General features: G+C 39.4%; 1 protein-coding gene across 3 annotated transcripts in view; it reads left to right on the top strand.

Annotated features, from left to right (window-relative positions):
- Positions 1 to 14,774, top strand: part of AP3B1 (adaptor related protein complex 3 subunit beta 1) — a 235,658-nt gene that overhangs the window by 159,460 nt on the left and 61,424 nt on the right. For all 3 annotated transcript variants that reach the window (XM_061430031.1, XM_061430033.1, XM_061430032.1), the window contains one exon: positions 1,266 to 1,372. In XM_061430031.1, the coding sequence (XP_061286015.1) occupies positions 1,266 to 1,372 (107 nt within the window). The remainder of the gene's footprint in view (positions 1 to 1,265; positions 1,373 to 14,774) is intronic.

Below are 14,774 nucleotides of genomic sequence, written 5' to 3'. Positions count from 1 at the left end.
AAAACTTTTTCCACATTTGAATTTATTTCATTCAACAAACAGTTGAACAATGACTAAGTACTTAAAATTAATGTGTCAGAGTCCACTCACACAGACCAGGAGAAATGAAAACGTTTAAAGACACACATTTGTATTGCAAGAGAAGTATAGTTGTAGAAGTGTATCCAAGTATACCTGTAGAACAAGGAAGACACACACAAACTGTGTTTCAGTGAGTCTAGTTGTGCCTTCCCCCTCAGTGATATCTTAATGGATACAGATTGCAAGGCGAACAAGGCAGAGAAGTACCTTTAGGCCAAGGGCATAGAATATACAACGTTCAAAGACATGAAACAAGATCTTGGAAACTTACTTGGTAGAGCTAAAACATAGGAATGACTGATGAAGTTGGAGCTAAGCTAGACCTGCCTAGTATGGTAGCCACTGGCCACATGTAGCTATTTAAATTCAATTAAATTTTGAAATGCAGTTCTTTGATCACACTAGCCACCTTTCAGGAGTGCAGTTGGTATACAGGCTAATGACCGTCATGTTGGCCATTACAGTTACAGAACATTTCCATCATCTCAGAAAGTTCCATTAGACAGTGCAGAGCTAGACCATAGAAGACCTTGCACATTTAATTAAGGAGTTGGACTTTGTTTTTGTAGATAATTTTAAATCTTTGAAGAGTTTTAAGCATGACAGTGACGTGATCAAATTTGTGTTTAAAAAAGATTTTCAAATTTTTTTATTGATAGAATCAAATATTTCTATCTAGCTCATAGCTTTTGCTGACAAAGTATAATTAGAAGTGAAGTAGGTAGTTTGGGCCCCTTATAATTATTACAGTGGAAAATAAAATAGAGAAAAGATTTAATAAACACTCTTTTAAGGCTTATAACCCAACTGAAAAACTCTCTTGAGAGGTGTTGTTATCCTTTACATTAGTCTGAAAAAATGTTCCTTTACCTTTTTCTTTTAGTTAAGTTACTGGGTGATTAATGTTAGTGATAATGTTAGGAGATTAAAATTTTCAAAAAGTATTACTCAGGGTATTTATATTCTTATTTTGTTATAGGATTTGTCATTATGTTTTGAAAGCTAAGACTAATAACTGCCATGACTTGATAATAGCTTGACTAAATCAAGATGTTAAATAGAATTGTCATAGACTTATTAATCAAAGTAATTTAATTAGATTTACCAGCAAAATAAAAATGTTGCTTTTAGTAATATGAATTAAATTTTCATGCACATGTGCTAATTTGGCCCTTTACTTACAGTCAACCTGGTGTCCACTCCAGTTGCACTTCCCACCCCAGCTCTTTCTCCGAGCCTGATAGCTGATCTTGAAGGTTTAAACTTGTCAGCTACTTCATCAGTCATTAGCGTAAGTAATTTTCAAAATGTATTAGCTCAGTTTTCAAATGATACCATTGCATCTTTTTTTATTAAAATACAAATAATTACATTCTTAGCCTCAAACAGTTCTTCCTCCTAACAAATCTATTTCAAATTTGACCTTTTAATTTTGTAAATATATTTTTTTTTTTTAATTTTTAAAATTTATTTATTTTTAATTGGGAGATCATTGCTTCACAATGTTGTATTGGTTTCTGCCATACATCATCATGAATCAGCCATAGGTATACATATGTCCCCTCCCTCTTGAAGCTCCCTCCCACCTCCCAACCCATCCCACCCCTCTAGGTCATCACAGAGCACCAGATTGAGCTCCCTGCATCATACAGCATAATTTTGTAAATATATTTTTAATTAGCTCTATCCAAACCATTGTTGTCTCAATTTCTCCTTGTTATCCACACTTACTTACCATGTGTACATTTTTCTCTGGTACTGTTATATATCTCTAACTTATGAAAGTTCTTTGCCACATTGAATTAGTTTATATACATAGATTCTGTCTTGAAGAATTGTTTTCTACATGAAGAGACTCCCATTCTCATCATCATTCTACACCTACCACGTTATTCCTTTACCATAGGCTACTAAAACTGCCTGTTTTTATTTAAAAACTCAAGATTGTATTTCTTTTTACATTATCTTTTTATGTATTTGCATTATATATGTACATGCCTTAATGTCTCTAAGAAAATTCTTTAATATTTTTTTGGGGGACTGACTTGGCAGCGAGGCAAGAAGCTTCCCTATCTCAAAATAATGCCAAAGCCATCAGCCTGTCACAGTATCTGAAACTACAGTAACTTTTTCTGTTAGCATGTTATATCCACTAACCTTTCACTCTAAATCAGGCGTGCTACCTAAAATGTGTAATCTGTTGATATGCTTGGCCTCCTATTAATTTGTTGTCGGGAATCTGACACACTAAGCAGTAGCACAGCAAGTTCTGATGGGCACACGGGTAGCTTGAAAAGATCTGCTGTGTCAGTGGTTGCCAGGGCTAGCAGGGTACATGAGTGGTGATCTGAGCTGCCTGGAAACACAGAACTGCTTCTGCCAGAGATAAGAGAGAAAAGCACCTAATTCTTGTACAGTGCTACCAACAAATCTCCTCTTCAAAGCAAATGTGGTATCAGGGCTGTGCATCGAAACACCCAAAAGAGCGCCGTGCATTTCCCTTTAGCATCGGTCAACTCAGAAAATACAGGCGAAAACTCTTAAGTGTATCATGTTGTTTTTCAGTTTGTAGAACATGATTCTCTCATCACTCAGAAGTGAGTAAAGCAGCATTTGGGACTTCAGTTTGTCCTTGTTGCTAAAAGCACAAGGCACATTAGAAGTGATGAGGGGAAAGCGGATAATTATTTAAGTAATAAATATGTATTAAGCATCTGTAGGAAGCTGTAAAGAGAAAGCGGTCATGAAAAAATCTATAGTGAAGCACAGTAAGTTTTTGAGGCGAAGGAAGCACCCTAAAAACTTGGGAGGCAATAAGGTGGTAGATGAATAACTTGGGTTTGATATCAGATGACCAAAAACCAAATCCCTGCCTTGCCACTTACTAGCTATGTGACCTTGGACAAATTAGTAAGTAGCTTCTCTGCACCCAAGTTTCCTATAAAGATAATATCTACTTCACAGGTTCTTGCCAGATTAATGAGATAATAAATGTGAAGCCCTTAGAACACTGACTGGCACATTGTCATCACTCAATAAATATTAGCTAATATTTTTGGAAGTGGTATAATACGTGATAAGGGACCCTGAGTAGACTCACACTTTATTAACTGTAAGAAGAATGCAGTTGAGATTAGAAAAGCTTGTAGTAAATTTTCACTTATCACAAAGTAATTGAAGGACTCATCTTTTTACTAAAGAAAATATTTATTGAGATGGCCTCTTCAAAGGAAAAGAAAAGCACTCTATTCAAAGAGTATGCCAAAAAAATAAAGAACTACCAAGTGAAGCAGGATCACAGCCTTCATCCCCAAAAGCTAACAAAATGGTCAACCAAGTAATCGTAACAAGAATGGCAATCAGAAATTCACCAGCAACAAACCAATAAAGAAACCAATAGAACTTTAAACAAAGAGAAAAGTAGAGCCTTGAGAAGTAGAACCTATGGAAATAAATTGAGTGTTCTGATACAATATCATGGCTCCTGATCTCATGTTCAGCCCTCGAAACAGTGCTTTAGAAAGCTGAATCAAGCAAAGTGTAAGTTTTCTCATTAGGTGTACAAATTTAGAAAGAAATAGACTAAAGACATCAAAGGAAATACTCAAAGACTAGTCCTCAAAAATTAAAAACCCCAATAATGGTATGGGACCTCAACAAATGCAAGGGTCTCTTGAATCCTAAAATAAAATTCATGGATGAGTACATCCTTAATTTAAAAGTCAACATGTTACCCCGATTCAATAGAAAAAAGTACTTCCTAATAAATAGTACAGTGCTTGATAAATGTTTGACCATGACTACATTAGAAATGTAGTGAAGTAGTGAAATGATGCTGGCAACTCTAAATGCAAACTGATAAACTATATGATTGTATTAGCAACCCAAATGCCATGAGTTGTGGTGTAACATGATTTTCCAAAACATTGAATGGTTTTTCTGGTAGTTATTCCTGGGAAATTGAGTATTTTAAAACCTTGCAATGCAGGGCCCCGCCCCCCACCCATGAAAGACTACTTTGTACTGATACGAAAAGTGTTCTAGGACCGGGTGATTTTTAAACAGGTTTTCGCGTTATGAATGTCCAGCAAGATGGGTGAAAGTTGTGGGGAACGTGGTATAATCTTTATTGGCTGAATCTTCCCTGGATTCATCCAGAAAACGGATGAGGGACTCCGTGAAACAGGCGTTATACACTTCTCCACTGATGTCGGTCTAAACCGTCATTCTGGATATGACAATTTGGGCATCTGTGTATAGAATCATCAAAATATGCGTATTGTTTGACACAGTAATCTTGTGAAAGTGTTAGCCAGTCATTCATGTCCGACTCTTTGCAGTCCTATGGACTGTAGCCCACCAGCTCCTCTCTCCAAGGAATTCTTCAGGCAAGAATTCTGGAGTGGGTAGCCATTCCCTTTTCCAGGGGATCTTCCTGACCCAGAGATTGAACCCAGGTCTCCTGCATTGCAGATGGATTCTTTACCGAGCCACAAGGGAAACCCAGTAATCTTGTGTGTAGGTTTTCTTCGAAGGAAATAATGAGAAATACAAAGATTTATGTGCATGGTTAGTTACAAGCACAGTGCCTGGTGATAGGAGGATGATGGTTGCATCAAGCATGGCAGAGTCAGATTAAAGGATGTTGTATAGTCTTAATAAAAATGGTTTTATAAATCTTTGAATGAGATAAAAAGTGTGGCATAAAATTAAGTGATGAAACAATATAAAATATTATGTATTTTACCTCAGCTTTATAAAATTCTATGCTCACACTCTTTTTTAAATGTAAGGAGAATGAAAGAAGAAAATGCTATTATATGTAGTATTTTCCAGAGTTTCTCTAGGCAAGGAGTAATATATATATATATATATAAAAAACCCAAAAAGCAGTCATTTTGTAATACGCATGGTAAGCATGTATATGAATGACTAGGACGCCATTTTATTGACACCTAATGTTTGTCTTTCTGAATCAACATCAGTAATTATATTAAGCAAGTAATTTGGTTTTCTCACCTCTAAAATAAAAGCAAAGTAGATCTCCGTGTTTCCTTTTAATTCTAGCATTCTATGAATCTGTGGAATTTTGAAACAAACCAATTAATTATACTGGGATGATTTGAGTGTTTGTGAAAATAAATGGATGAAACACTTTTTAGCATATATGGTGACTTCTGTTTCATCAGTTCAGTTCAGTAGCTCAGTCATGTCCGACTCTTTGCAACCCCACAGACTGCAGCACGCCAAGCTTCCCTGTCCATCACCAACTCCCAGAACTTGCTCAAACTCACATCCATCAGGTCTGTGATGCCATCCAACTATCTCATCCTCTGTCATCCCCATCTCCTTCCACCTTCAATCTTTCCCAGCATAAGGGTCTTTTCAAATGAGATCATTCTTCGCATCAGGTGGCCAAAGTATTAGAGTTTCAGCTTCAGCATTAATCCTCCCAATGAATATTCAGGACTGATTTCCTTTAGGATAGACTGGTTCGATTCTCCTTACAGTCCAAGGGACTCTCCAGAGTCTTCTCCAAGGCCACAGTTCAAAAGCATCAATTCTTCAGCGCTCAGCTTTCTTTATGGTCCAGTTCTCACATCCATACATGACTACTGGAAAAACCATAGCCTTGACTAGACGGACCTTTGTCAGCACAGTGATGTCTCTGCTTTTTAATATGTTGTTTAGGTTGGTCATAGCTTTTCTTCCAAGGAGCATGTGTCTTTTAATTTCATGGCTGCACCATCTGGAGTGATTTTGGAGCCCAAGAAAATAAAAACTCTCACTGTTTTCATTGTTTCCCATCTATTTGCCGTGAAGTGATGGGACTAGAAGCCATGATCTTAGTTTTCTGAATGTTGAGTTTTAAGCCAACTTTTTCACACTCCTCTTTCACTTTCATCTAGGTCATTAAGGTCTTTTTTTGTATCGGTCTTCTGTGTATTCTTGCCACATTTTCTTAATATATTCTGCTTCTGTTAGGTCCATACTACTTCTGTCCTTTATTATGCCAATCTTCGCATGAAATGTTCCAGTGGTATCTCTGATTTTCTTGAAGAGATCTCTAGTCTTTCCCATTCTGTTGTTTTCCTCTGTTTCTTTGCATTGATCACTGAGGAAGGCTTTCCTGTTTCCCCTTGCTATTCTTTAGAAATCTGCATTCAGATGGGTATATCTTTTACTCTTTGCCTTTCGCTTCTGTTCTTTTCTCAGCGATTTGTAAGGCCTCCTCAGACAACCATTTTGCCTTTTTACATTTCTTTCTCTTGGGGATGGTCTTGATCACTGCCTCCTGTACAATGTCACGAACCTCCGTCCAAGGCACTCTGTTTATCACATTTAATCCCCTGAATCTCTTTGTCACTTCCAGTGTATAATCATAAGTGATTTAATGTAGGTCATACCTAGGGTCTAGTGGTTTTCTCTACTTTCTTCATTTTGCAATAAGGAATTTATGATCTGAGCCACAGTCAGCTCCTGGTCTTCTTTTTGCTAACCATATAGAGCTTCTCCATCTTCAGCTACAAAGAATATATAAAATATTATTTTGGTATTGCCTGTCTGGTGTTGTCTGCGTGTAGAGTGGTCTCTTGTGTTGTTGGAAGAGGGTAATTGCTATGACCAGTGCATTATGGCACCCCACTCCAGTACTCTTGCCTGGAAAATCCCATGAACGGAGGAGCCTGGTAGGCTGCTGTGCATGGGGTCGCTAGGAGTCAGACAGGACTGAGCAGCTTCGCTTTGACTTTTCACTTTCATGCGTTGGAGAAGGAAATGGCAACCCACTCCAGTGTTCTTGCCTGGAGAATCCCAGGGACGGGGGAGCCTGGTGGGCTGCCATCTATGGGGTCGCACAGAGTCGGATACAACTGAAGCCACTTAGCAGCAGCAGCAGTGCATTCTCTTGGCAAAACTCTGTTAGCCTTTGCCCTGCTTCATTTTGTACTCCAAAGCCAAACCTGCCTGTTACTCCAAGTATCTCTTGACTTCCTACTTTGGCATTCCAGTACACTGTGATGAAAAGGGAATCTTTTTTTGGTGTTAGTTCTAGAAGGCCATGTAGATCATCATATTCTCTGTCATAGGTGATTTTTATTTCAGTGAGTTTTTATTTTCTTATTGTACTAAGCAGGCTTAGTACAATATGGATAAGTTTTATTTTTTGAAATTACCAAAATATTTACAATGAAATCCAAACAGTTCCTTTTTCACACTAAAGTGAAAGTCAATCAGTCATGTCCAACTCTTGCGACCCCAAGGACTGTCCAGTCCATGGAATTCTCCAGACCAGAATACTGAAGTGGGTAGACTTTCCTTTCTCCAGCAGATCTTCCCAACCCAAGAATCAAACCAGCTTCTGCCGTATTGCAGGCGGATTCTTTACCAGCTGAACTAGTAAAGATTGTGTATAAACAAAGTATTTATTTCAGTCTTCCTTGAGACTAATTGGTAGTTGGCCCAGAGATGGCCAAAAAGGAACATTTTAGTGCTTGCTAGAGTATTTCAGATAATCACGATGGTGTGATCACTCACCTAGAGCCAGACATCCTGCAGTGTGAAGTCAAGTGGGCCTTAGGAAGCATCACTACAAACAAAGCTAGTGGAGGTGATGGAATTGCAGTTGAGCTATTTCAAATCCTAAAAGATGATGCTGTGAAAGTGCTGCACTCACTATGCCAGCAAATTTGGAAAACTCAGCAGTGGCCACAGGACTGGAAAAGGTCAGTTTTCATTCCAATTCCAAAGAAAGGCAGTGCCAAAGAATACTCAGACTACCACACAATTGCACTCCTCTCACACGCTAGCAAAATAATGATCAAAATTCTTCAAGCCAGGCTTCAACAGTATGTGAACCATGAACTTCGAGATGTTCAAGCTGGATTTAGAAAAGGCAAAGGAACCAGTGATCTAATTGCCAGTATCTGCTGGATCATCGAAAAAGCAAAAGAGTTCTAGAAAAACATCTATTTCTGCTTTATTGACTATGCCAAAGCCTTTGACTGTGTGGATCACAAGAAACTGTGGAAAATTCTGAAAGAGATGGGAATACCAGACCACCTGATCTGCCTCCTGAGAAATCTGTATGCAGGTCAAGAAACAACAGTTAGAACTAAACACGTAATAATAGACTGGTTCCAAATAGGAAAAGGAGTACATCAAGGCTGTATATTGTCACCCTGCTTATTTAACTTCTATGCACAGAAAATCGTGAGAAATGCTCTACTGGATGAAGCACAAGCTGGAATCAAGATTGCTGGGAGAAGTATCAATAACCTCAGATATGCAGATGACCACCACCCTTATGGCAGAAAGCAAAGAAGAACTAAAAAGCCTCTTGATGAAAGTAAAAGAGGAGAGTGAAAAAGTTGGCTTAAAACTCAACATTCAGAAAACTAAGATCATGTCATCTGGTCCCATCTCTTAATGGCAAATAGATGGGGAAACAATGAGAGACTTTATTTTGGGGGGCTTCAAAATCACTGCAGATGGTGATTGCAGCCATGACATTAAAAGATGCTTGCTCCTTGGAAGAAAAGTTATGATCAACCTAAATAGCATATTAAAAGCAGAGACATTACTTGGTCATCAAAGGTCCATCTAGTCAAAGCTATGGTTTTTTTAGTAGTCATGAATGGATGTGAGAGTTGGAGTATAAAGAAAGCTGGGCACCAAAGAATTGATTTTGAACTGTGGTGTTAGAGAAGACTCTTGAGAGTCCCTTGGACTGCAAGGAGATCCAACCAGTCCATCCTAAAGGATGTTAGTCCTGAATATTCATTGGAAAGACTGATGTTGAAGCTAAAACTCCAATACTTTGGCCACTTGATGCGAAGAACTGACTCATTTGAAAAGACCCTGATGCTAGGAAAGATTGAAGGTGGGAGGAAAAGGGGACAACAGAGGATGGTTAGATGGCATCACCGACTCAGTGGACGTGAGTTTGGGTAACTCTGGGAGTTAGTGATGGACGGTGAGGCCTGGCGTGTTGCAGTCTGTGGGGTCACAAAGAGTCAGAAACAATTGAGCGACTGAACTGAGAGTATATCAGTAAAGAAACTGAATTTTTAGTGAATTAGTAGAAAAGTTTTTGTTTTTTTTTTACTATATTATTGATAGGCTGCTGCTGCTGCTGCTAAGTTGCTTCAGTCGTGTCCGACTCTGTGCGACCCCATAGACGGCAGCCCACCAGGCTCCCCCGTCCCTGGGATTCTCCAGGCAAGAACACTGGAGTGGGTTGCCATTTCCTTCTCCAATGCATGAAAGTGAAAAGTGAAAGTGAAGTCACTCTGTCGTGCCCAACTCTTAGCAACCCCATGGACTGCAGCCTTCCAGGCTCCTCCGCCCATGGGATTTTCCAGGCAAGAGTACTGGAGTGGGGTGCCATTGCCTTCTCTGATGATAGGCTAAGAGTTTCTAAATTCTTATACCCTAGAGCCCCAAAATTCAGTATTGGCAATCCTCAGAATATTAGTCCTCTGGAAAGGATGAGAAAAGAAGAGGAGGGATAAAGTTTGCATGTTAAGAGTAAATGTAAAATAAGAATGAATTATTCCTGGTGACTCAGACAGTAAAGAATCCGCCTGCAATGCAGGAGACTTGGGTTCGATCCCTGGCATGGGAAGAGGGATAGCAACCCACTCCAGTATTCTTGCCTGGAGAGTCCCCATGGATAGATGAGCCTGGTGGGCTACACTCTATCGGGTCACCGAGAGTCGGGCACAACTGAGCGACTAAGCAGAGCACAGCACAAGTATGAATTGTTTACCTAGGTTATTAGAAATGTTAGAAAATTGGAGAAACATTTGTTTAATGTGGCTAAAGCATAACGTAGAGGTGGAATAACCAAGTCTGTGATGCTGGAGAATGTTGGTGACATACTATCATGAGAAAATTATAGTAATGATTTCTTTCTTATATCTCGGTACATATAGAAAAGTGATAATAGGTGGCTCAGATAGTAAAGAATTTGCCAGAGACCTGGGTTCGATCCCTAAGTCTGGAAGATCCCCTGAAGAAGGGAATGGTTACCCACTCCAGTATTCTTACCTGGATAATTCCATGGACAGAGGAGCCTGGCAGGCTATAGTCCTTGGGGTAGCAAAGAGTTGGACACGCCTGAGTGAATAACACACACACAATATTTGTGTTGTGCTCTGGAGTAAACAGAGATGCTGCAGATGGGAGGTACCCTTGCCTGGAGCTCCAGTTGCACAGGTAACACCTGACATTTCTGAGGTTAATGGCAGAGGCAGTAGCACAGCATACCTCTAACCCATTTGTGGTACATTAGTGAGGAAGCGCTGACTTAGCTGCTGTAATATAACCAGTTTGATCCTCATGGATCACAGTCCCTAAGTGGAATTTAACTTAGGAGGCTGTGGGAAGGTTCATTAAGAAAAGCAATCTTTATAAAGGACAGCGGTAATATATTAAGGAGTAGTAAGTAATTCCAAGAACAGTCCATGAAAGAGAAACCAGGGTTGCAAAAAGGAAACGTCAGTTTGATACAATATGTTATTTGGAGTTAGCCCAACTTCATGTTACAGACTTCCCATGTGGCATGGTGGTAAAGAATCCACAATCCGCCTGCCAAAGCAGGAGACTGTAAGAGATGTTTGTTTGATCCCTGGGTGAGAAAGATACTCTGGGGAAGGAAATGGCAACCCACTCCAGTATTCCTGCCTGGAAAATCCTGTGGACAGAGGAGCCTGGCAGGCTACAGTCCATGGGATCTCGAAGAGTCAGACACAACTGAGCGACTAAGCACATGATGTTATGCAGAGTCCTTCAGACTGGTAAGTGTGTCCAAGACTGCTGAGGCAGCTGCAAGTTGAAGGGTTTTCTGAAACTACTCTTAAGTATGATTTTCTAGATCAATTCACACAAGTCAGGTAAACCCTATGTTTAGGGTTACAGTTTTACTGTGGCATGCTCATGCTCAATCACATCAGTCATGTCCGACTCTTTGCAACCGCATGGACCATAGCACACCAGTCTCTGTACGTGGGATTCTCAAGGCAGAAATACTGGAGTGGGTTGCCATGCTCTCCTCCAGGGTATCTTCCCGACCCAAGGATCAAACCCGTGTCTCTCTGTCTCCTGCATTGGCAGGTGGGTTCTTCACCACTAGTGCCACCTGTACGTAACAATAGGAGAAAATTAGCATCAGCCAAAGGAAGGAATCTATGGAGGAGATTCTGGTTGTGTCCCAAACTCAAAGCTTTATTCTCCTTGTGTTGGAGTTGGTAGTATATCCAGGAGTACTGCCAACCAGCGTAGCTCCCCAAGCTTAGATATATAGTTTTTATTGAGGCTTTACGACATAAGCAATGTTGACTGAATTAATTGCCTCATGGCTGAACTCACTCTCTAGTCTTTCCCTCCAAGTCAGTCTGATATCAGCAGCCTGGAGCTCCAACCCTCTACATTCATATGGTTGGTCTTTCTGGTGTGATCAGCTTCCATCTTGGGTTATCTGCTTCGCCAAGCTTTCTAGGGGCCCACTAGGAATAATCAAGGCACTCCATCACTCTGGAAATTCCAAGTCTTTAGAGGCTACCTCTCAAGACCTAGAACAAAGTCCAGATCTGTCTTTAAATGAGACCAGATTCCATACTACATATGCCAGGTGAGTGTGTTTTTTTTCATTCAACAAGTATTTATTCAGGGCGGAATATGAGGAGGAGCCAAAGATGTAGTTGTATACAAGGCTGTGTTCCAAACCTTAGGGAGTTTCCAGTTGAGTAAGAGCAAAACAAAATAAAAATTTCCTCAAAATTAAGTAACTTCAGTATACTAAGTATTTTCATTTTGTAACATAGTTTGCCCTTTGGGATATTTCTACAAATGGAGGTTGTCCGGATTTCTATGACTATATACATAAACACGGTTATTTTATATTAGCTAAACTCCATAGTGCCACCTGTTTCAGTAGTAGCTTAAAATCTAGCAGGAGTTTTGACATTTAACACAGTTTAGAATTTAAATATCTGAACTACCATCCCTCTAACAAAAAGTAGATGGATAATTTTGAGTACATGGCTGTTCACCTCTACTTTCTTGAAGTGACACTGTGGACCGTCACTAAATCACTTAATGAAGAAATCAGATCAGATCAGTTGCTCAGTCATGTCCGACTCTTTGCGTCCCCATGAATCGCAGCACGCCAGGCCTCCCTGTCCATCACCAACTCGTGGAGTTCACTGAGACTCATGTCCATCGAGTCAGTGATGCCATCCAGCCATCTCATCCTCTGTCGTCCCCTTCTCCTCCTGCCCCCAATCCCTCCCAGCATCAGAGTCTTTTCCAATGAGTCAACTCTTTACATGAGGTGAAGAAATAGATTCTCACAGTGTCCAGTAAAGACAGCATCAGCAGCATTAACCTGAGTTTTGTGCATATTATTATGGGTAGTCAGCATGGAATTTTCCTATGAGCAGCCAAAAGGTGGCATTGTTTTATCAATATGAAGCTACTTAACTAAGGGCCCCCCCAACCCCTTCAGGACTTCCCGTTGGCTCAGTCGGTAAAGAACCTGCCTGCACTGCAGTAGACCCAGATTTGATCTCCGGGTCAGGAAGATCCCCTGGTGAGGGGAATGCAATCCACTCCAGTATTCTTGCCTGGAAAATCCCATGGACAGAAGAGCCTGGTGGGCTACAGTCCATGGGATTGCAAGAGTGAGACATGACTTATGGACTAAACCAACCCCTTCCAGGATTTACAGGCTGAAAGTAAGAAATAGAAAACCTGTATGTAATGCCCTTGAACAGGCAGAATGACGCAAGGAAAAGGCTTTTTTTTTTTTTAGTACATGAACCAAGTTTACTACCTGAAGTTCGTGTTTATCATTAGTTCTGTGCAACTTCCTCTGAAAGGAATATAGGAAAACTGGCAAGTAGGCCTACAGCTTCTGCTGTTGACAGAGATTGGCAACTACTTGAGTTACAGCTATCCATGGTTGGGAATGAGATCCTGACCCAGTTTATATTATAGGAAATTAATCGGAAAATCAAGAGTACCTATCGGACCTGCTTTTGGCACCGAAGTCACTTTGTCAGTTTTAAAACAACATGAAAAAACAAGCCATAATTCATGATGCAGAACCTGAATTTCTCAGTCTGAATTTGCTAAAACAGCCTGTGGAATTACTCAGATAATCGCATCATAATGATGGACAGTTGTAACTGAATTTGATCTCCATTTCTCAAAAGTGGACTTAGATCTTAGCTAGACCTTTCACTTTTTTTAAATTGATACTGGGCTAGGGCATTTTACCGAGAAGGCAGTGGCAACCCACTGCAGTACTCTTGCCTGGAAAATCCCATGGACGGAGGAGCCTGGTGGGCTGCAGTCCATGGGGTCACACAGAGTCGGACACGACTGAAGCGACTTAGCAGCAGCAGCAGGGCATTTTAATTTTGTTTTCCAATCTGCTGTCTTCTACCGCCAGAGTGCTGGCTTTCTTCTAGTTTGTCTACAAGGACAGATTGCTTCCAGAGTTTTTGTACAAGGGTCTTACTAAGTTGTATGCTAGATATTTCACGAATACATAGCCTCATTCCCATACAAATGATAACATGTCTGTGGTAAAGATTGTTTTCTGATATGCTGGAAAAACTCTTATTTTTTTAAATATGTGTTTTTTATATTTTAAAAACTTAATCAAGCCTCAGGCTAAGAGACAAATCCAGCTCAGATCAAAAATTTCCTTGACTTTAAAGACGGAAGAAATTATAAGTTAAAAATAATTTTGTCATTTTAAATTTGGGAAAAATCCTTTATTTGTTCTGATGAAAATGTCAGTAGTCATGGAACTGTGGTAAAAATAATGAAAAATCACTGGCCTGGGTCTGCTTAAATGGAAAACATTTTTTAATTAAAGTCTGACAGTATTTTGTGCTTCCATTGCCCAGCCATGTCCCATCTTATTCTTTTATTTAATTCTCTTCTGCATATGAGTTGCTTTAATTTTTAGTCTTTAAGCTGTATTACTGCTTTATCTTTTTATTTCTGTATTAATTCAGAAGTCTCATAGTTAGTAACAGACCATTATCATCTCTCCCTGTCCTAGATTATTAAAAGGAGCTGCTTTTAAAAAAGATATTGTTATCAATTTTAGCTGTAGGTTTTTTATTATAAAAATATTTTTTATTTGCCTTAAACAAATATATGGCAGTCTTAAGTCTTGAATTCTCCACAGTGAAAAATCCACTATATCAAGTGCTAACAGTAGTTTTTATGGCAAAACAGAAAAAAAGGTTACCACCAAAACAAAGAAAATATGTGTATAAATTTGTAAGAAGCAGAAGGATTAAAGACGTGATGGTAAAGAAGGCCTGGGCCTTCCTGTTACTCTGTGGTGAGTAATTCCTCTCCTTGCTGGGGGTTCCATCTTTAGAGCTAAGGCAGTTCACTTGAGACTTTTTTCCTAAGATTATTGTTTTTAGTTTTCATTAATTACCATTATATGTACTACACTCGGAAATAAAAGGTTTTAGAGTGCCAGTTATTTAAAAAGAATTTAATCTTTCTTGGCAATTTTCCACATTTGAAATTGATTGAATATTGTATTACTGTCAACTGCCATGTTGTGAATTTTGTTGCCTGTGTTGAATTGTGATATCTACAGTGAAAAATATTTTTTAAGCTTTAAGATATCTTAGGTTATTATGCATTGGCTAGTCATG

Source organism: Bos javanicus, chromosome 10, assembly GCF_032452875.1.
Source record: "Bos javanicus breed banteng chromosome 10, ARS-OSU_banteng_1.0, whole genome shotgun sequence".
In the NCBI taxonomy this organism is placed as follows: Eukaryota; Metazoa; Chordata; class Mammalia; order Artiodactyla; family Bovidae; genus Bos; species Bos javanicus.
This window is presented reverse-complemented; position numbering and strand designations above follow the sequence as displayed.